Genomic DNA, 23542 nt, shown 5'->3' with positions numbered 1-23542 from the left:
GTAAACAGTCATTCAGGTACGTAAACAGTCATTCAGGGACGTAAACAGTCATTCAGGGACGTAAACAGTCATTCAGGGACGTAAACAGTCATTCAGGGACGTAAACAGTCATTCAGGGACGTAAACAGTCATTCAGGGACGTAAACAGTCATTCGGGTACGTAAACAGTCATTCAGGGACGTAAACAGTCATTCAGGTACGTAAACAGTCATTCAAGGACGTAAACAGTCATTCGGGTACGTAAACAGCCATGCAGGTAGGTAAACAGTCATTCGGGTATGTAAACAGTCATTCGGGTACGTAAACAGCCATGCAGGTAGGTAAACAGTCATTCGGGTACGTAAACAGTCATTCGGGTACGTAAACAGCCATGCAGGTAGGTAAACAGTCATTCGGGTATGTAAACAGTCATTCGGGTAGGTAAACAGTCATTCAGGTATGTAAGATGGACTATAGCCTTCTAAACTTTAGCTACAGTATTGTGTCCAATAATAAACAAACAAGATTCAATGGATGGACTTCTCAAGCCATGATCAAATGCAGCGTAATTGCAGTACAGAAATCTGAATGACATCTTATTTTAATGTTCCTCTTGCGAAACAACAATATAAAGCACTAAGTCAGTTTTAATGTCGTTGTGAAACCCTGCCCAGTGAAATACGTCTGGAGGGCTCTAACTAACTACAGTGCTTTATGTGCTCGGCTCTCAGACAAGTTATTTAATAACCTTTTTATTGTGGAGACCGGCGATATGTCCCCACTTGTCCAAACGTTCCTTGTTTTACTGTCCTTGTGAAGACTTCTGGATCAACTGAAGGGCTAGCGCTTAAGGTTAGGGTTAAGGTTAGGGTTAGGTTTAGGGGTTAAGGTTAGGGTTAAGGTTAGGGTTAAGGTTAGGGTTAAGGTTAGGGTTAAGGTTAGGGTTAAGGTTAGGGTTAAGGTTAGGGTTAAGGTTAGGGTTAAGGTTAGGGTTAAGGTTAGGGTTAAGGTTAGGGTTAAGGTTAGGGTTAAGGTTAGGGTTAAGGTTAGGGTTAAGGTTAGGGGTTTAGATTAGCAATTAAGGTTAGGGGTTAAGGTTAGGGGTTAAGGTTAGGGTTAAGTTTAGGGTTAAGTTTAGGGGTTAAGTTTAGGGGTTAAGTTTAGGGGTTAAGTTTAGGGGTTAGGTAAGGGTTAGGTTTAGGGGTTAAGGTTAGGGTTAGGTTTAGGGGTTAAGGTTAGGGGTTAAGATTAGGGATTCAGGTTAGGGTTGGGTTAGGGTTAGGTTAAGGTTAGGGTTAGGTGGTAAGGTTAGGTTAAGGATTAGGGGTTCAGGTTAGGTTAGGTTAAGTGTTAGGTTTAGGGGTTAAGGTTAGGGGTTAGGGTTAGAGGTTAAAGGTTAGGTTTAGGGGTTAAGGTTAGGGGTTAAGATTAGGGATTCAGGTTAGAGTTGGGTTAAGGGTTAGGTTAAGGTTAGGGTTAGGTGTTAAGGTTAGGTTAAGGATTAGGGGTTCAGGTTAGGTTAGGTTAAGTGTTAGGGGTTAAGGTTAGGTTAAGGGGTTAAGGTTAGGTTAAGGATTAGAGGTTAAGGTTAGGTTAGGGGTTAAGGTTAGGGTTAGGGGTTAAGATTAGGGATTCGGGTTAGGGTTAGAGGTTAGGGATAGGTTAAGGGTTAGGGTTAGGGGTTCAGGTTAGGTTAAGGGTTAGGGGTTCAGGTTAGATTAAGGGTTAGGGGTTAAGGTTAGGTTAGGGTTAGGGGTTAAGGTTAGGTTAAGGATTAGAGGTTAAGGTTAGGTTAGGGGTTAAGGTTAGGGTTAGGGGTTAAGATTAGGGTTAGGTTTAGGGGTTAAGGTTAGGGGTTAAGATTAGGGATTCAGGTTAGGGTTGGGTTAGGGTTAGGTTAAGGTTAGGGTTAGGTGGTAAGGTTAGGTTAAGGATTAGGGGTTCAGGTTAGGTTAGGTTAAGTGTTAGGTTTAGGGGTTAAGGTTAGGGGTTAAAGGTTAGGTTTAGGGGTTAAGGTTAGGGGTTAAGATTAGGGATTCAGGTTAGAGTTGGGTTAAGGGTTAGGTTAAGGTTAGGGTTAGGTGTTAAGGTTAGGTTAAGGATTAGGGGTTCAGGTTAGGTTAGGTTAAGTGTTAGGGGTTAAGGTTAGGTTAAGGGGTTAAGGTTAGGTTAAGGATTAGAGGTTAAGGTTAGGTTAGGGGTTAAGGTTAGGGTTAGGGGTTAAGATTAGGGATTCGGGTTAGGGTTAGAGGTTAGGGATAGGTTAAGGGTTAGGGTTAGGGGTTCAGGTTAGGTTAAGGGTTAGGGGTTCAGGTTAGATTAAGGGTTAGGGGTTAAGGTTAGGTTAGGGTTAGGGGTTAAGGTTAGGTTAAGGATTAGAGGTTAAGGTTAGGTTAGGGGTTAAGGTTAGGGTTAGGGGTTAAGATTAGGGATTCGGGTTAGGGTTAGAGGTTAGGGATAGGTTAAGGGTTAGGGTTAGGGGTTCAGGTTAGGTTAAGGGTTAGGGGTTCAGGTTAGATTAAGGGTTAGGGGTTCAGGTTAGATTAAGGGTTAGGGGTTAAGGTTAGGTTAGGGTTAGGGGTTCAGGTTAAGGGATAGGTTAAGGGTTATGTGTAGGGGTTAAGGTTAGGGTTCAGGTTAGGTTAGGTTAAGGGTTAGGGGTTCAGGTTAGGTTAGGTTAAGTGTTAGGGGTTAAGGTTAGGTTAAGGGTTAGGGTTAGGTTAAGGTTAGGGTTAGGTGTTAAGGTTAGGTTAAGGATTAGGGGTTCAGGTTAGGTTAAGGGTTGGGGGTTAAGGTTAGGTTAAGGATTAGGGGTTCAGGTTAGGTTAGGGGTTAAGGTTAGGGTTAGGGGTTAAGATTAGGGATTCGGGTTAGGGTTAGAGGTTAGGGATAGGTTAAGGGTTAGGGTTAGGGGTTCAGGTTAGGTTAAGGGTTAGGGGTTCAGGTTAGATTAAGGGTTAGGGGTTCAGGTTAGATTAAGGGTTAGGGGTTAAGGTTAGGTTAGGGTTAGGGGTTCAGGTTAAGGGATAGGTTAAGGGTTATGTGTAGGGGTTAAGGTTAGGGTTCAGGTTAGGTTAGGTTAAGGGTTAGGGGTTCAGGTTAGGTTAGGTTAAGTGTTAGGGGTTAAGGTTAGGTTAAGGGTTAGGGTTAGGTTAAGGTTAGGGTTAGGTGTTAAGGTTAGGTTAAGGATTAGGGGTTCAGGTTAGGTTAAGGGTTGGGGGTTAAGGTTAGGTTAAGGATTAGGGGTTCAGGTTAGGTTAGGTTAAGTGTTAGGGGTTAAGGTTAGGTTAGGGTTAGGGGTTAAGGTTAAGATTAGGGATTCAGGTTAGGGTTAGGGTTAGGTTAAGGGTTAAGCATTAAGGTTAAGGGATAGGTTAAAGAGCTATGGAAAATAAGGATTTTGAATGGTAATTGTTTGATACCCACAAGGATAGTATGTGTCCTTGTGGGCATCGAAAAAGTATTCAGACCCCTTGACTTCTTCTACATTTTGTTACGTTACAGTCTTATTCTAAAATGGATTCAATTGTTAGTTTTTCCCTTCACCAAATACATACAATACCCCATAACGACAGAGCAAAAACAGGTTTTTAGAAATGTTAGCAAGTTTAGCTGTGGGGAAATGTTAGCAAGCATCATGCTGTGGGGATGTTTTTCAGCGGATGGGACTGGGAGACTAGTCAGGATTGAGGCAAAGATGAACGGAATAAAGTACAGAGAGATCCTTGATGAAAACCTGCTCCAGAGCGGTCAGGACCTCAGACTGAGGCAAAGGTTCACCTTCCAAAAGGACAACGACACTAAACACACAGCCATGACAACTCAGGATTGTCTCTGAATGTCCTTGAGTGGCCCAGCCATAGCCCTGGCTTGAACCCAATCGAGTATCTCTGGAGAGACCTGAAAATAGCTGTGCTGCAACACTCGCCATACAACCTGACAGAGCTTGAGAGGATCTGCAGAGAAGAATGGGAGAAACTCCCCAAATACAGGTGTACCAAGCTTGTAGCGTCATACCCAAGAAGACTCCAGGCTGTAATCACATCCAAAGGTGTTTCAACAAAGTGCTGAGTAAAGGGTCTGAATACTTATGGAAATGTGATATTAGTTTTTTATATTTTATAAATCAGCAAACATTTCTAAAAACCTGTTTTAACTTGTCATTATGGGGTATTTTCTGAAGATTGATGGGGGAAAAATACATTTAATCCATTTTAAAATAAAACTGTAACCTAACAAAATGTGGAAAAAGTTAAGAGGTTTGAATACTTTCCGAAGGCAAAGTACAGAGCCATTACTGCATGGAACTTCCTTCCATCTCATATTGCTCAAATAAACAGCAAACCTGGTTTCAAAAAACATAAAGCAACACCTCACGGCACAACGCCTCTCCCCCTATTGGACCTAGACCTAGTTTGTGTGTATGTATTGATATGTAAAAACAGATAAAGCAACACCTCACGGCACAACGCCTCTCCCCCTATTGGACCTAGACCTAGTTTGTGTGTATGTATTGATATGTAAAAAAACATAAAGCAACACCTCACGGCACAACGCCTCTCCCCCTATTGGACCTAGACCTAGTTTGTGTGTATGTATTGATATGTAAAAACAGATAAAGCAACACCTCACGGCACAACGCCTCTCCCCCTATTGGACCTAGACCTAGTTTGTGTGTATGTATTGATATGTAAAAACAGATAAAGCAACACCTCACGGCACAACGCCTCTCCCCTATTGGACCTAGATAGTTTGTGGTGATTGTTAGGGCCCAGTGTTATAGATACAAGCATGACAACAGGTTACATGGTACACATACAAATCAGTGGAAATGCCCCTTGCTTTGCTCACTGTGATAATACACTACAAACCTAGCAGAGAGCTGCCAAACACAGTGAGTCTGTAAGACACAGAATGAGGCATGGATCATCTCTGAGCAGAAATCAGTTTACATCCCAAATGGTACCCTATTCTCTACGTCTCCAAGTTTTAATTTGACGTTTTGATTGTTTATGTGTAAAAATCACCAGGATGTTTATTTAGGAAATCAGTTCCCAAGAATCCCACTCATAAATAGAGAGACATACAGTATATGTGACCGACCGCCTAGAGTCTGTCTTATGAAGCAACATTTGATTATCATATTGGATGAAAGTAGAGACACAGAGCTACAAAATAGTATATATACACTGCATTTGAGGAACAATGGGAAAGTTATTCTGCTTTGAAATTTGATCAACTTGTAAACTTACTTTTGAGAAAATGGCCTTTAAATGTTTTGGTACCCACTGGAGAGCTCTTCTTTCTTTACACTCGTTCAGCATCGTTCCCTCTAAAGCTTTAGCCCCCCCCAAACTGTCACGTTCATCGTAACGAGGCGCAGCGTGATTGGAATACATTCTACTTTTATTAAAAGGATGAACACTTAAACAAACTAACAAAACAAACGTGACGCTATAAACAACTAGTGCTGACATGCAACTACACATAGACAATAACCCACAAAACCAAAATGGAAAATGGCAACCTAAATAGGATCCCCAATCAGAGACAATGATAAACAGCTGTCTCTGATTGGGAACCAATTCAGGCCACCATAGACCTACATTACCTAGACATACAAAAAACCCATAGATATACAAAAACCCTAGACAGGACAAAAACACACCTAGACACCCTCGTCACACCCTGACCAAAATAATACATAAAACATAGATAACTAAGGTCAGGGGGTGACACAAACCCTGACCGTTTTACCTATCCCTAGCAGAGATGCTTAGGCTGTTTCCATGTTATCCAGATGGTGACTGTAGCTGCAACCATTTAATTACTATTTTTTTGCTGACGTTTACTGACACCGGGCCATATTCAACGGGTGTTGAGCGTTTGTAAATTCATCAGTTATTCTGCGCTCTGGCACACTCAGGCGAGAGGGCTCTGAAATCGGAGTAGACGGCCAGACTGAATTTACGAACGCACCCGAAATGGTTACTTGCATCGTGGAGTCTTTTGTTAAAGACATGTTGTCATGTATTGTCATGTTGTGTCCTGTTCCTGTTCTTTCTCTTCACCCTGTCTCCCTCTGCTGGTCGTATTAGGTTACCTTTTCTTCCCCTCTTTCCCCCAGCTGTTCCTTGTCTCCTCTAACTACCTCGTTCACCCCTTTTCCCACCTGTTCCCTTTTTCCCTCTGATTAGGTCTCTATATCTCTCTCTGTTTCTGCTTCTGTCTTTGTCGGATTCTCGTTTGTGTTTCTCATGCCTGAACCAGACTATCGTCGTGTTTGCTGCAACCTTGTCCTGTCCTGTCGGAATCTGCCAGTTCATCTAACCTTGTCCTGTCCTGTCGGAATCTGCCTGTCCATCTGAGCCTACATGTGTTTCGTCATTAAAGAAACTCTGTTTTGTTAATTCGCTTTTGGGTCCTCATTCACGCACCTGACACATGTAGCTAGCTAAACAATGAACCATAATCACCACTCATGACGTTACTTTACAATGACGGCCTACACCGGCCAAACCCAGACGACGCTGGGACTCCCAATCACGGCAGGTTGTGATACAGCCAGGAATTGAACCAGGGTATGTAGTTACGCCTCTAGCACTGAGATGCAGTGCCTGAGACCGCTGGTGCCACTCGGGAGCCTGGTGAAATGTCTGTTTGTACAATAAGTGACTCAGTTAGAGGATTGTAAATCAGAGCTGTACAGTCACGGATGGTAATGCGAAAACTTTATTGACTGTGACGGCAGGAACAATTTGGCATGGTAATTTGAGTATGAAATTACAGTAGACTAATACCTTAGTCCTGTAGGTAATCCTAATGATAAGAGAACTACATACGTTTCAATTTTAGACAGACTTTAGTTGAACAAGCCAAGAAAACCAACCAACAAATCACCTCTAAACCACATATGAAATGAGGGTAAAAACACTTCCTTCCATGTTGTGACCTATTAAATACAAATAGACAATACTACTTCAAATCTGTAAATCTGACTAAATAAATGTAAACAAAGTGTTCAGAAACAAATCAAGTACAAATGTAGATTTAAAAATGTCTCACTAGAGCTTTTAAAACCCGAAGTATACCATTTTTTTTTTTTACAATATTACTTCAAATCTGTAACTCGGCCACAACTGTAAAATAGGGTTAAGTAATGAAGTAGTTATTGTACATTGAAAAGCACAAAGAAAAAATCCTAGATTAAAACCCAACGTTTCCCCGTGCCAGACTGTACCCCAGTTTGTTCTGGTTACCGATATAGGACATCAGACCCACGTAGGCCTCGATGAGCAGGGGCTGGTTCAGCACCAGGACCCCGTTGGCCTTGCCAGGGACGGGCATCTTTAGGTGGGCCTTCTGGGCTGACTCCATCAGCTGCTCACGGAAACTCTGGATCTGAGAAAGGGAGGGTGGGAGAGATAAAAGAAGAGAGGAAGAGAGGAGGGAGAGAGAGGGAAGAGAGGAGGGAGAGGGAGAGAGAGAGGAAGAGAGGAGGAGGGAGGGAGGGGGAGAGAGAGGAAGAAGAGAGAGGAAGAGAGAAGGGAGAGGGAGGAAGAGAGGAGGGAGAGAGGAGGGAGAGAGAGAGGAAGAGGGGAGGGAGAGAGAGAGGAAGAGAGGAGGAGGGAGGGAGAGAGAGAGGGAGAGAGAGAGGAAGAGATGAGGAGAACATGAGGGAGAGAGAGAGGAAGAAGAGAGAGGAAGAGAGAAGGGAGAGGGAGGAAGAGAGGAGGGAGAGAGGAGGGAGAGAGAGGAAGAGAGGAGGAGGAGAGAGAGGGAGAGAGGAGGAAGAGAGGAGGAAGAGAGAGGGGAGAGGGAGGAAGAGAGGAGGGAGAGAGAGGAAGAGAGGAGGAGAGAGAGAGGAAGAGAGGAGGAGAGAGAGAGGAAGAGAGGAGGAGAGAGAGAGGGAGAGAGAGAGGAGGAGAGAGAGGAGGAGAGAGAGAGGAGGAGAGAGAGAGGGAGAGAGAGAGGAAGAGAGGAGGGAGAGAGAGGGAGAGAGAGAGGGAGAGAGAGAGGGAGAGAGGAGGAGAGAGAGGGAGAGAGGAAGAGAGAGAGGAAGAGAGAAGGAGAGAGAGAGGGAGAGAGAAGGAGAGAGAGAGGAAGAGAGGAGGAGGGAGAGAGGAGAGGAAGAGGAAACATGCCAGAATGAGGAAAAGATCAAAACAGCGTTTGGCCTTTCTATCACCTCTGACCACAGAACATCGGCTGCAATGTTCTATTAATTTCCCGACTATTCTACATGTTGAATCGGCACAGTTTGTCGGTAGGATATAAGATGGTAGGGTAGCAGTATGGTATGGTTGTAGGGATGTAGGATGGTAGGGTGGGAGGATGTAAGATGGTAGGGTGGTACGGAGGTAGGAGGGTAGGGTGGTAGGATGTAAGATGGTATGGTGGTACGGAGGTAGGAGGGTAGGGTGGTAGGATGTAATATTGTAGGGTGGTAGGATGTAAGATGGTAGGGTGGTAGGATGTAAGATGGTATGGTGGTAGGGAGGTAGGGAGGTAGGATGGTAGGATGGTAGGGTGGTAGGATGTAAGATGGTACGATGGTAGGATGTAAGATGGTAGGGTGGTAGGATGTAAGATGGTATGGTGGTACGGAGGTAGGAGGGTAGGGTGGTAGGATGTAAGATGGTAGGGTGGTAGGATGTAAGATGGTAGGGTGGTAGGATGTAAGATGGTAGGGTGTAATATGGTAGGGTGGTAGGATGTAAGATGGTAGGGTCAAATATGGTAGGGTGGTAGGATGTAAGATGGTAGGGTCAAATATGGTAGGGTGGTAGGATGTAAGATGGTAGGGTCAAATATGGTAGGGTGGTAGGATGTAAAATGGTAGGGTCAAATATGGTAGGGTGGTAGGATGTAAGATGGTAGGGTCAAATATGGTAGGGTGGTAGGATGTAAGATGGTAGGGTCAAATATGGTAGGGTGGTAGGATAAAAGATGGTAGGGTGTAATATGGTAGGGTGATAGAATGTAAGATGGTAGGGTGTAATATGGTAGGGTGGCAGGATGGTACACATCACAAAGCTCACCTCACAGAGAGCAGTGAACCTGTGGTCTATGTTCCTGACAGGGTGATAGGTAAAGGTGCTGAATGGGTAGTCTGTAGCGAACGGGTTCCACCGAGACGAGAATGAGGGTTCCCTTAGCCGGTCCCAGAACACACGCACACCCTCTCCTTCTCTCCTGAAAACACACAGAGAAACAGAATGACAAATTACACCCTCCCCTGAAAACACAGAAAAACAGAATGACAGTCACACCCTCCCCCGAAAACACACAGAGAAACAGAATGACAGTCACACCCTCTCCTGAAAACACACAGTGAAACAGAATGACAAATCACACCCTCCCCTGAAAACACACAGAGGAACAGAATGACAGTCACACCCTCTCCTGAAAACACACAGAGGAACAGAATGACAGTCACACCCTCTCCTGAAAACACACAGAGGAACAGAATGACAGTCACACCCTCTCCTGAAAACACACAGAGGAACAGAATGACAGTCACACCCTCCCCTGAAAACACACAGAGGAACAGAATGAGAGTCTTGAAGGAACAACAGAACCATTCAACACAAATAATCAACTAACAGTAAACTGCCGATGTAACCTGTATGTAACCTGTATGTAACCTGTATGTATGTAACCTGTATGTAACCTGTATGTAACCTGTATGTAACCTGTATGTAACCTGTATGTATGTAACCTGTATGTATGTAACCTGTATGTAACCTGTATGTCATCTGTATGTGTGTAACCTGTATGTAACCCGTATGTAACCTGTATGTATGTAACCTGTATGTAACCTGTATGTAACCTGTATGTATGTAACCTGTATGTATGTAACCTGTATGTATGGAACCTGTATGTAACCTGTATGTAACCTGTATGTAACCTGTATGTAACCTGTATGTATGGAACCTGTATGTAACCTGTATGTATGTAACCTGTATGTATGGAACCTGTATGTAACCTGTATGTATGTAACCTGTATGTATGGAACCTGTATGTAACCTGTATGTAACCTGTATGTATGGAACCTGTATGTATGTAACCTGTATGTATGGAACCTGTATGTAACCTGTATGTAACCTGTATGTATGGAACCTGTATGTATGGAACCTGTATGTAACCTGTATGTAACCTGTATGTAACCTGTATGTATGGAACCTGTATGTATGGAACCTGTATGTATGGAACCTGTATGTAACCTGTATGTATGGAACCTGTATGTATGGAACCTGTATGTATGTAACCTGTATGTATGGAACCTGTATGTATGTAACCTGTATGTATGGAACCTGTATGTAACCTGTATGTAACCTGTATGTATGGAACCTGTATGTATGTAACCTGTATGTATGGAACCTGTATGTAACCTGTATGTAACCTGTATGTATGGAACCTGTATGTATGGAACCTGTATGTAACCTGTATGTAACCTGTATGTAACCTGTATGTATGGAACCTGTATGTATGGAACCTGTATGTATGGAACCTGTATGTAACCTGTATGTAACCTGTATGTATGGAACCTGTATGTAACCTGTATGTAACCTGTATGTATGGAACCTGTATATATGTAACCTGTATGTATGGAACCTGTATGTATGGAACCTGTATGTAACCTGTATGTATGGAACCTGTATGTATGGAACCTGTATGTAACCTGTATGTAACCTGTATGTATGTAACCTGTATGTAACCTGTATGTATGGAACCTGTATATATGTAACCTGTATGTATGGAACCTGTATGTATGTAACCTTTATGTATGGAACCTGTATGTAACCTGTATGTAACCTGTATGTATGGAACCTGTATGTATGTAACCTGTATGTATGGAACCTGTATGTATGGAACCTGTATGTAACCTGTATGGAACCTGTATGTATGGAACCTGTATGTATGTAACCTGTATGTAACCTGTATGGAACCTGTATGTATGTAACCTGTATGTATGGAACCTGTATGTATGGAACCTGTATGTATGGAACCTGTATGTAACCTGTATGGAACCTGTATGTATGGAACCTGTATGTAACCTGTATGGAACCTGTATGTATGTAACCTGTATGTATGGAACCTGTATGTATGGAACCTGTATGTATGTAACCTGTATGTAACCTGTATGTATGGAACCTGTATGTAACCTGTATGTATGGAACCTGTATCTATGTAACCTGTATGTAACCTGTATGTAACCTGTATGTAACCTGTATGTAACCTGTATGTATGTAACCTGTATGTAACCTGTATGTAACCTGTACGTAACCTGTATGTAACCTGTATGTATGTAACCTGTATGTATGTAACCTGTATGTAACCTGTATGTCATCTGTATGTATTCTGTATGTATGTAACATGTATGTAACCTGTATGTAACCTGTACGTAACCTGTATGTAACCTGTATGTATGTAACCTGTATGTAACCTGTATGTCATCTGTATGTATTCTGTATGTATGTAACCTGTATGTAACCTGTATGTAACCTGTACGTAACCTGTATGTAACCTGTATGTATGTAACCTGTATGTAACCTGTATGTCATCTGTATGTATTCTGTATGTATGTAACATGTATGTAACCTGTATGGAACCTGTATGTAACCTGTATGTAACCTGTATGTATGTAACCTGTATGTATCCTGTATGTAACCTGTATGTCATCTGTATGTATTCTGTATGTATGTAACATGTATGTAACCTGTATGGAACCTGTATGTCATCTGTATGTATTCTGTATGTATGTAACATGTATGTAACCTGTATGGAACCTGTATGTAACCTGTATGTAACCTGTATGTATGTAACCTGTATGTATCCTGTATGTAACCTGTATGATTGTAACCTGTATGTATGTAACCTGTATGTATGTAACATGTATGTATGTAACATGTATGTAACCTGTATGTATGTAACCTGCATGTAACCTGTATGTATGTAACCTGTATGTAACCTGTATGTAACCTGTATGTATGTAACCTGTATGTATGTAACCTGTATGTAACCTGTATGTATGTAACCTGTATGTAACCTGTATGTAACCTGTATGTAACCTGTATGTCATCTGTATGTATTCTGTATGTATGTAACCTGTATGTAACCTGTATGTAACCTGTATGTAACCTGTATGTATGTAACCTGTATGTAACCTGTATGACTGTAACCTGTATGTATGTAACCTGTATATATGTAACATGTATGTATGTAACCTGTATGTATGTAACCTGTATGTATGTAACCTGTATGTATGTAACCTGTATGTATGTAACCTGTATGTAACCTGTATGTAACCTGTATGTATGTAACCTGTATGTATGTAACCTGTATGTAACCTGTATGTAACCTGTATGTAACCTGTATGTATGTAACCTGTATGTAACCTCGTCCTTCAATAATTAAATTCTAAATGTTTTTGAGCAACAGCAGCATTCTAAATACGTTTCCTTCTCTTCTCAGAAATACACAGGAAGCTGGGTCTCTTCATGTGTCTATTACTGAACTGAATTATCATGTTATCAATTATCATCAATCCTTATCCCAGTCTGCTGTTCCCACATGCTTCAAGAGGGCCACCATTGTTCCTGTTCCCAAGAAAGCTAAGGTAACTGAGCTAAACGACTACCGCCCCGTAGCACTCACTTCCGTCATCATGAAGTGCTTTGAGAGACTAGTCAAGGACCATATCACCTCCACCCTACCTGACACCCTAGACCCACTCCAATTTGCTTACCGCCCAAATAGGTCCACAGACGACGCAATCACACTGCCCTAACCCATCTGGACAAGAGGAATACCTATCTGAGAATGCTGTTCATCGACTACAGCTCAGCATTTAACACCATAGTACCCTCCAAACTCGTCATCAAGCTCGAGTCCCTGGGTCTCGACCCCGCCCTGTGCAACTGGGTACTGGACTTCCTGACGGGCCGCCCCCAGGTGGTGAGGGTAGGTAACAACATCTCCACCCCGCTGATCCTCAACACTGGGGCCCCACAAGGCTGCGTTCTGAGCCCTCTCCTGTACTCCCTGTTCACCCATGACTGCGTGGCCATGCACGCCTCCAACTCAATCATCAAGTTTGCAGACGACACTACAGTGGTAGGTTTGATTACCAACAACGACGAGACGACCTACAGGGTGGAGGTGAGGGCCCTCGGAGTGTGGTGTCAGGAAAAAAACCTCACACTCAACGTCAACAAAACAAAGGAGATGATTGTGGACTTCAGGAAACAGCAGAGGGAGCACCCCCCTATCCACATTGACGGGACAGTGGTGGAGAGGGTAGTAAGTTAAGTTCCTCGGCGTACACATCACGGACAAATTTAATTGGTCCACCCACACAGACAGCGCCGTGAAGAAGGCGCAGCAGCGCCTCTTCAACCTCAGGAGGCTGAAGAAATTCAGCTTGTCACCAAAAGCACTCACAAACTTCTACAGATGCACAATCGAGAGCATCCTGTCGGGCTGTATCACCGCCTGGTACGGCAACTGCTCCGCCCACAACCGTACGGCTCTCCAGAGGGTAGTGAGGTCTGCACAACGCATCACCGGGGGCAAACTACCTGCCCTCCAGGACACCTACACCACCCAATGTCACGGGAAGGCCATAAAGATCATCAAGGATAACAACCACCCGAGCCACTGCCTGTTCACCCCGCTATCATCCAGAAGACGAGGTCAGTACAGGTGCATCAAAGCTGGGACCGAGAGACTGAAAAACAGCTTCTATCTCAAGGCCATCAGACTGTTAAACAGCCACCACTAACATTGAGTGGCTGCTGCCAACACACTGACCCAACTCCAGACACTTTAATAATGGGAATTGATGGAAATTGATGTAAAATATATCACTAGCCACTTTAAACAATGCTACTTAATATAATGTTTACATACCATACATTACTCATCTCATATGTATATGTATATACTGTACTCTATATCATCGACGGTATCTTTATGTAATACATGTATCACAAGCGACTTTAAACTATGCCACTTTGTTTACATACCCTACATTACTCATCTCATATGTATATACTGTACTCGATACCATCTACTGCATCTTGCCTATGCCGCTCTGTACCATCACTCATTCATATATCTTTATGTACATATTCTTCATCCCTTTACACTTGTGTGTATAAGGTAGTAGTTGTGGAATTGTTAGGTTAGATTACTCGTTGGTTATTACTGCATTGTCGGAACTAGAAGCACAAGCATTTCGCGACACTCACATTAACATCTGCTAACCATGTGTATGTGACAAATAAAATTGATTTGATTTGATAGACTAGGATACTATCTGAATGGACAGTCTTCCCGCCTGGACAGTCTTCCTGCCTGGACAGTCTCCCTGCCTGGACAGTCTCCCTGCCTGGACAGTCTTCCTGCCTGGACAGTCTTCCTGCCTGGACAGTCTCCCTGCCTGGACAGTCTCCCTGCCTGGACAGTCTTCCTGCCTGGACAGTCTCCCTGCCTGGACAGTCTCCCTGCCTGGACAGTCTCCCTGCCTGGACAATCTCCCTGCCTGGACAGTCTTCCTGCCTGGACAGTCTCCCTGCCTGGACAGTCTTCCTGCCTGGACAGTCTCCCTGCCTGGACAGTCTCCCTGCCTGGACAGTCTCCCTGCCTGGACAATCTCCCTGCCTGGACAGTCTTCCTGCCTGGACAGTCTTCCTGCCTGGCCCGTACGGATGTGAAAGTCTAGGACACCAAGGTAATATTGCCACCTAACTTCTGTTGTTCCACTTTGACTAACACACTATTTATATAATATACACTATACACTGAGTATACCAAACATTAAGAACACATTCCTATTATTGAGTTGCACCCCCGTTTGCCCTCAGAACAGCCTCAATTCGTCAGGACATCGACTCTATAAGGAAATGTTGATTCCAGTGCTTCACACAGTTGTGTCAAGACGGCTGGATGTCTTTTGGGTTCTTCCACACAGATCTTGACAAACCATTTCTGTATGGACCTCGCTTTGTGCACGGGGGCATTGTCATGCTGACAGGGGCCTTCCCCAAACTGTTGCCACAAAGTTGGAAGTATAGAATCGTCTATGTCATTGTTTGCTGTAGCGTTAAGATTTCCCTTCACTGGAACTAAGGGGCCCAAACCATGAAAACAGCCCCAGACATTATTCCTCCTCCACCAAACTTTACAGTTGGCACGGCACTATGCTTTGGGGCAGGTAGTGTTCTCTTGGCATCCGCCAAATCGGACTGCCAGATGGTGAAGCGTGATTCATCACTCCAGAGAACGCGTTTCCACTGCTCCAGAGTCTAATGGCGATGGGAGCACAACCTGGCATTGACTCCTTCTGATGGGTTATCTACAGCGCAACCACACGATGCCTTTCAGTTCTCCTTATATGCCTCTCATAATCATATTTATCAAGACACGATTGGAAGTTAAATGAGCCTGTATAGCTTCTCTCACTCCATTAAAATTCAGAGGAATCTGCTCCTTCTCCACCATTTAACCCCTCTGGTCCCTCTCTGTCCTCTGGTCCCTCTCTGTCCTCTGCTCCCCCTCTCTGTCTGTCCTCTGCTCCCTCTCTGTCCTCTGCTCCCTCTCTGTCCTCTGCTCCCTCTCTCTGTCTGTCCTCTGCTCCCCCTCTCTGTCTGTCCTCTGCTCCCCCTCTCTGTCTGTCCTCTGCTCCCTGTCCTCTGCTCCCCCTCTCTGTCCTCTGGTCCCCCTCTCTGTCCACTGGTCCCTCTCTGTCCACTTCTCCCTCTCTGTCCACTTCTCCCTCTCTGTCCACTTTTCCCTCTCTGTCCACTTCTCCCTCTCTGTCCACTGGTCCCTCTCTGTCCACTGGTCCCTCTCTGTCCTCTGGTCCCCCTCTCTGTCCACTTCTCCCTCTCTGTCCACTTCTCCCTCTCTGTCCACTGGTCCCTCTCTGTCCACTGGTCCCTCTCTGTCCACTGGTCCCTCTTCTGTCCACTTCTCCCTCTCTGTCCACTGGTCCCTCTCTGTCCACTTCTCCCTCTCTGTCCACTTCTCCCTCTCTGTCCACTGGTCCCTCTCTGTCCACTTCTCCCTCTCTGTCCACTTCTCCCTCTCGGTCCTCTGCTTCCTCCCTCTGTGTGTTACATTGACAGAGAATAGTTAGAAGAGTTGAGTCATTCCCCATCCTGAATGTTGGTCATGCTTTTAATCACCATTTGTCCTGATCTTATTTGTTCTAATGTTCTGTTGTCAGCCAGGTGAGACCTCTGGAACACACCTTAAGCAACAGTACATCCTGCCAAACACACTTCAACAGCCTCTCCCTCTCTCTCTTCCCCCTCTCTCTCATCTCCCTCTATCCCTCCTCTCCCTTTCTCTCATCTCCTTCCTATCCCTCTATCCCCCCACACACTCTCTCTTCTCCCTCTCTCTCCTATCCCTCTATCCCTCCTCTCCCTTTCTCTCATCTCCTTCCTATCCCTCTATCCCCCCACACACTCTCTCTTCACCCTCTCTCTCTTCTCCCTCTCTCTCTCATCTCCCTCTATCCCTCCTCTCCCTTTCTCTCATCTCCTTCCTATCCCTCTATCCCCCCACACACTCTCTCTTCTCCCTCTCTCTCCTATCCCTCTATCCCTCCTCTCCCTTTCTCTCATCTCCTTCCTATCCCTCTATCCCCCCACACACTCTCTCTTCACCCTCTCTCTCTTCTCCCTCTCTCTCTCATCTCCCTCTATCCCTCCTCTCCCTTTCTCTCATCTCCTTCCTATCCCTCTATCACCCCACACACTCTCTCTTCTCCCTCTCTCTCCTATCCCTCTATCCCTCCTCTCCCTTTCTCTCATCTCCTTCCTATCCCTCTATCCCCCCTCACACTCTCTCCTCTCCCTTTCTCTCCTCTCCCTCCTCTCCCTCTATCCCTCCTCACACTCTCTCGTCTCCCTCTCTCTCCTCTCCCTCTCTCTCCTCTCCCTTTCTCTCTTCTCTCTCATATCCCTCTATCCCTCCTATCACTCTCTTCTCTCTCTCGCTCTCTCTCTTCTCCCTCTCTTCTCTCTCCTCTCTCTCCCATTCTGTCACTCAGGACATTAATGGTAGCCTGTTGAGTCCTTCCCAGTAGCATACTGAACAGGATAGTGGTTAGAAGAATATTCCTGCTTTTATTTTTTCCCTAATGTTCTGTCTTCACAGTGCTCTCTACAGTACCTCCAGAACACACCTAGTACTTCCTGCCTGCCAAGCCCACTTCGATCCCTGAGGCTACAGAATACAGCTGTCTCCTCCTCCTCTTTATATCACACCTAGCCAGCAGGACAGGGTGGGGCTGCGTTTATAACGCAATCATGTACTATCCCTGTTTACACAACCACTCTATACACACACACACACACACACACACACACACACACACACGCACACACACACAGGACAATGTCCCCTGAACTCTGTGTGCTGCCAGCCCAGCTGCTACCAAAGCCTACGTCCCAAATGGCACCCTATTCCCTATATTGTGCACTACTTTAGACCAGGGTCAGTAGGATTCTGGCACCCTATTCCCTATATAGTGCACTACTTTAGACCAGGGTCAGTAGGATTCTGGCACCCTATTCCCTATATCGTACACTACTTTAGACCAGGGTCAGTAGGATTCTGGCACCCTATTCCCTATATAGTGCACTACTTTAGACCAGGGTCAGTAGGATTCTGGCACCCTATTCCCTATATAGTGCACTACTTTAGACCAGGGTCAGTAGGATTCTGGCACCCTATTCCCTATATAGTGCACTACTTTAGACCAGGGTCAGTAGGATTCTGGCACCCTATTCCCTATATAGTGCACTACTTTAGACCAGGGTCAGTAGGATTCTGGCACCCTATTCCCTATATAGTGCACTACTTTAGACCAGGGTCAGTAGGATTCTGGCACCCTATTCCCTATATAGTGCACTACTTTAGACCAGGGTCAGTAGGATTCTGGCACCCTATTCCCTATATAGTACACTACTTTAGAAGAGGGTCAGTAGGATTCTGGCACCCTATTCCCTATATAGTACACTACTTTAGACCAGGGTCAGTAGGATTCTGGCACCCTATTCCCTATATAGTACACTACTTTAGACCAGGGTCAGTAGGATTCTGGCACCCTATTCCCTATATAGTACACTACTTTAGACCAGGGTCAGTAGGATTCTTGCACCCTATTCCCTATATAGTGCACTACTTTAGACCAGGGTCAGTAGGATTCTGGCACCCTATTCCCTATATAGTACACTACTTTAGACCAGGGTCAGTAGGATTCTGGCACCCTATTCCCTATATAGTACACTACTTTAGACCAGGGTCAGTAGGATTCTGGCACCCTATTCCCTATATCGTGCACTACTTTAGACCAGGGTCAGTAGGATTCTGGCACCCTATTCCCTATATAGTACACTACTTTAGACCAGGGTCAGTAGGATTCTGGCACCCTATTCCCTATATAGTACACTACTTTAGACCAGGGTCAGTAGGATTCTGGCACCCTATTCCCTATATAGTGCACTACTTTAGACCAGGGTCAGTAGGATTCTGGCACCCTATTCCCTATATAGTACACTACTTTAGACCAGGGTCAGTAGGATTCTGGCACCCTATTCCCTATATAGTGCACTACTTTAGACCAGGGTCAGTAGGATTCTGGCACCCTATTCCCTATATAGTGCACTACTTTAGACCAGGGTCAGTAGGATTCTGGCACCCTATTCCCTATATAGTGCACTACTTTAGACCAGGGTCAGTAGGATTCTGGCACCCTATTCCCTATATCGTGCACTACTTTAGACCAGGGTCAGTAGGATTCTGGCACCCTATTCCCTATATAGTGCACTACTTTAGACCAGGGTCAGTAGGATTCTGGCACCCTATTCCCTATATAGTGCACTACTTTAGACCAGGGTCAGTAGGATTCTGGCACCCTATTCCCTATATAGTGCACTACTTTAGACCAGGGTCAGTAGGATTCTGGCACCCTATTCCCTATATAGTGCACTACTTTAGACCAGGGTCAGTAGGATTCTGGCACCCTATTCCCTATATAGTGCACTACTTTAGACCAGGGTCAGTAGGATTCTGGCACCCTATTCCCTATATAGTACACTACTTTAGACCAGGGTCAGTAGGATTCTGGCACCCTATTCCCTATATAGTACACTACTTTAGACCAGGGTCAGTAGGATTCTGGCACCCTATTCCCTATATAGTACACTACTTTAGACCAGGGTCAGTAGGATTCTGGCACCCTATTCCCTATATAGTACACTACTTTAGACCAGGGTCAGTAGGATTCTTGCACCCTATTCCCTATATAGTGCACTACTTTAGACCAGGGTCAGTAGGATTCTGGCACCCTATTCCCTATATAGTACACTACTTTAGACCAGGGTCAGTAGGATTCTGGCACCCTATTCCCTATATAGTACACAACTTTAGACCAGGGTCAGTAGGATTCTGGCACCCTATTCCCTATATAGTGCACTACTTTAGACCAGGGTCAGTAGGATTCTGGCACCCTATTCCCTATATAGTGCACTACTTTAGACCAGGGTCAGTAGGATTCTGCACCCTATTCCCTATATAGTACACTACTTTAGACCAGGGTCAGTAGGATTCTGGCACCCTATTCCCTATATAGTGTACTACTTTAGACCAGGGTCAGTAGGATTCTGGCACCCTATTCCCTATATAGTGCACTACTTTAGACCAGGGTCAGTAGGATTCTGGCACCCTATTCCCTATATAGTGCACTACTTTAGACCAGGGTCAGTAGGATTCTGCACCCTATTCCCTATATAGTGCACTACTTTAGACCAGGGTCAGTAGGATTCTGGCACCCTATTCCCTATATAGTGCACTACTTTAGACCAGGGTCAGTAGGATTCTTGCACCCTATTCCCTATATAGTACACTACTTTAGACCAGGGTCAGTAGGATTCTGGCACCCTATTCCCTATATAGTGCACTACTTTAGACCAGGGTCAGTAGGATTCTGGCACCCTATTCCCTATATAGTGCACTACTTTAGACCAGTGTCAGTAGGATTCTGGCACCCTATTCCCTATATAGTGCACTACTTTAGACCAGGGTCAGTAGGATTCTGGCACCCTATTCCCTATATAGTGCACTACTTTAGACCAGGGTCAGTAGGATTCTGGCACCCTATTCCCTATATAGTGCACTACTTTAGACCAGGGTCAGTAGGATTCTGGCACCCTATTCCCTATATAGTGCACTACTTTAGACCAGGGTCAGTAGGATTCTGGCACCCTATTCCCTATATAGTGCACTACTTTAGACCAGGGTCAGTAGGATTCTGGCACCCTATTCCATATATAGTGCACTACTTTTGACATAGAAATCAAATGGAATTGTATTTGTCCCATGAGCCAAATACCACTGGTGTAGAAGTTACCCTGAAATGCTTGCTTACGAGTCCTTCCCTAAAATTCAGAGTTTTAAAATAGTAACACTTGATGAATAAAATAAAATACACAAGAAAGGAGTTATAGACAGGAAGTACCAGATCAATGTGGAGCTATATACAGGAAGTACCAGATCAATGTGGAGCTATATACAGGAAGTACCAGATCAATGTGGAGCTATATACAGGAAGTACCAGATCAATGTGGAGCAATCAGCATCAGGATAGATAATAATAAGGTATTTGAGGTAGATATGTACATGAAGACAGGGTAAAGTGACTAGACATCAGGATAGATAATAATATGAGTAAAATAAAGAACAGAGTAGCAGGAAATGATGAGTGTAAAAGTGTGTGTGCGAATGTCAACAATAGTGTACAGTACTATATAGGGAATAGGGTGTGCGACACAGACCCAACCGTTCTGCTGAGAGGGAAGGAGACTCCGGGCGGGTACACAGACCTAAAGACCCAAAGCAATAAGCCCAGGGGGGGTACAAACACCTAAAGCCCTGGCTCATAGACAACTTATTATATTTTAGCAAAAGAAGACGAGGGTGGAGGAGAAGGGGATAAGGTGTGTATACACAACCCTTTTGTATGAGCGTGGAGCCTATTGCCCTGGTTATCAATGGAGATAGAAAAGAGTTTGAAAGAGGCAGAATTCCTCAGGTAAGGAACCAGGGTGGAGGGACTAGCCCAGACAGGCACAACAGGGCTGGGTTCTCCAACCTGCCAGAGACCTTGGAAGTCTTCACTGTGTTGACAATACACCACAACTAAACACACTGCTGGGGGCTGTACATAGCACGCCCGCTTCAACGCAAGTAGACAGACAGACAGACAGACAGACAGACAGACAGACAGACAGACAGACAGACAGACAGACAGACAGACAGACAGACAGAGACAGACAGAGACAGACAGAGACAGACAGAGACAGACAGAGACAGACAGACAGACAGACAGACAGACAGACAGACAGACAGACAGTTTTATTAGTCGTACTTGAAACATATGGTATTTATCTTCCAACAAAATGCTTACTTGCAGGTCTTGACAATGAAACTACAATAAGAAAATATATTTATAAGAACACAAAACAAAGTAAATAGAATAAACATTCTAGCATCAATATGAAACAGAAAGATACATTTTATAGTCCAATTTTTATACATTTTGGGGAAGTGGGGGTTGGGGGACGTGGGGGTTGGGGGACATGGGGGTAGGGGGACGTGGGGGTTGGGGGACGTGGGGGTTGGGGGACATGGGGGTAGGGGGACGTGGGGGTTGGGGGACGTGGGGGTTGGGGGAAGTGGTTACATTGTGAGGCATATAAAAATCATAATGAAAGACTGGTAGCAGCAGTTGAGATGCGTGTGTAGCATGAATGTGTGTGTGTGTGTGTGTGTGTGTGTGTGAGTGAGTGAGTGAGTGAGTGAGTGAGTGAGTGAGTGAGTGAGTGAGTGAGTGAGTGAGTGAGTGATAAGGTGTGGAGAATCAGAGCATGGAGGTCAGTCCAGTTCAAGTGTTCAGCAGTCTGATGGCTTGTAGACAGAAACTGTCTCTGAGCCTGTTAGTATCAGACCTCATGCTCCGATACAGTTTGCCCAACAGTAAGGGAGATAACAGCTCATGGCTGGGGGGGGTCCTTGATAATGCTGCAGGACTTCCTTACGTTTCAACTAGATGTCCTGGATGGGTGGGAGCACGGTTCCAGTGATGTACTGGGCCGTCTTCACCCACCTGTTGGTAGGCCTTGCGGTCGTGGTCGCAGCCTTTCCCTCACCAGTCCGTGATGCAACCGGTCAGGACGCTCTCGACGAAGCAGCAGTAGTATTAGGCCTACAACTGTCGTGTTGTCAGAAAACTTGATGATGGAGTAGGTGTCGTGCAAACCACCGCAGTCCTGGGTGAACAGGGAGTACAGCAAAGGACTGGGGGACACACCCCTGGGGGGGGCCCTGTGTTAAGAGTCAGTGTGGAGGAGGTGTTGTTGTGAATCCTCATAGTGTGTGGTTTGCCTGTCAGGAAGTCCAGAATCCATTTAGAGAGGGTGGTATACAGACCCAGGGCTCTGAGCTAGGTGTCCAGACCCAAGGCTCTGAGCTTGGTGTCCAGACCCGGGGCTCTGAGCTTGGTGTCCAGACCCAGGGCTCTGAGCTTGGTGTCCAGACCCAGGGCTCTGAGCTTGGTGTCCAGACCCGGGGCTCTGAGCTAGGTGTCCAGACCCGGGGCTCTGAGCTTGGTGTCCAGACCCAGGGCTCTGAGCTTGGTGTCCAGACCCAGGGCTCTGAGCTTGGTGTCCAGACCCAGGGCTCTGAGCTTGGTGTCCAGACCCAGGGCTCTGAGCTTGGTGTCCAGACCCAGGGCTCTGAGCTTGGTGTCCAGAACCAGGGCTCTGAGCTAGATGTCCAGACCCAGGGCTCTGAGCTAGGTGTCCAGACCCGGGGCTCTGAGCTAGGTGTCCAGACCCGGGGCTCTGAGCTTGGTGTCCAGACCCGGGGCTCTGAGCTTGGTGTCCAGACCCGGGGCTCTGAGCTAGGTGTCCAGACCCGGGGCTCTGAGCTTGGTGTCCAGACCCAGGGCTCTGAGCTTGGTGTCCAGACCCAGGGCTCTGAGCTTGGTGTCCAGACCCAGGGCTCTGAGCTTGGTGTCCAGACCCAGGGCTCTGAGCTTGGTGTCCAGACCCAGGGCTCTGAGCTTGGTGTCCAGACCCAGGGCTCTGAGCCTCAGAGTCGTCCTCTCTCTCACGGCCATCCATCCGTGAGAGGGGGAATAGATCTAGAGATGGAGTCAGAGATAGAATGGAGGGAGAATAGATCTAGAGATGGAGTCAGAGATAGAATGGAGGGAGAATAGATCTAGAGATGGAGTCAGATATAGAATGGAGGGAGAATAGATCTAGAGATAGAGTCAGAGATAGAATGGAGGGAGAATAGATCTAGAGATGGAGTCAGATATAGAATGGAGGGAGGGAGAGTAGATCTAGAGATGGAGTCAGATATAGAATGGAGGGAGAGAGAGTAGCTCTAGAGATGGAGTCAGATATAGAATGGAGGGAGGGAGAGTAGATCTAGAGATGGAGTCAGATATAGAATGGAGGGAGGGAGAGTAGATCTAGAG

The 23542-nt window shown here is 45.4% G+C and overlaps 1 protein-coding gene across 1 annotated transcript in view; it reads right to left on the bottom strand.

Moving 5' to 3' along the window:
* Window positions 1-6693: 6693 nt before the first annotated feature.
* tprg1 (tumor protein p63 regulated 1) overlaps window positions 6694-23542 on the bottom strand; it is a 56935-nt gene continuing 40086 nt past the window's right edge. Inside the window, exons 5-6 of the mRNA XM_036979014.2 lie at window positions 9021-9174; window positions 6694-7380 (exon numbers count right to left, since the gene is read on the bottom strand). Coding sequence (XP_036834909.2) covers window positions 7186-7380; window positions 9021-9174 — 349 coding nt within the window. The 3' untranslated portion in view covers window positions 6694-7185. The remainder of the gene's footprint in view (window positions 7381-9020; window positions 9175-23542) is intronic.

The sequence above is a fragment of the Oncorhynchus mykiss genome, chromosome 5, assembly GCF_057628025.1.
Source record: "Oncorhynchus mykiss isolate SJ-2025 chromosome 5, ASM5762802v1, whole genome shotgun sequence".
Classification (NCBI taxonomy): Eukaryota; Metazoa; Chordata; class Actinopteri; order Salmoniformes; family Salmonidae; genus Oncorhynchus; species Oncorhynchus mykiss.
This window is presented reverse-complemented; position numbering and strand designations above follow the sequence as displayed.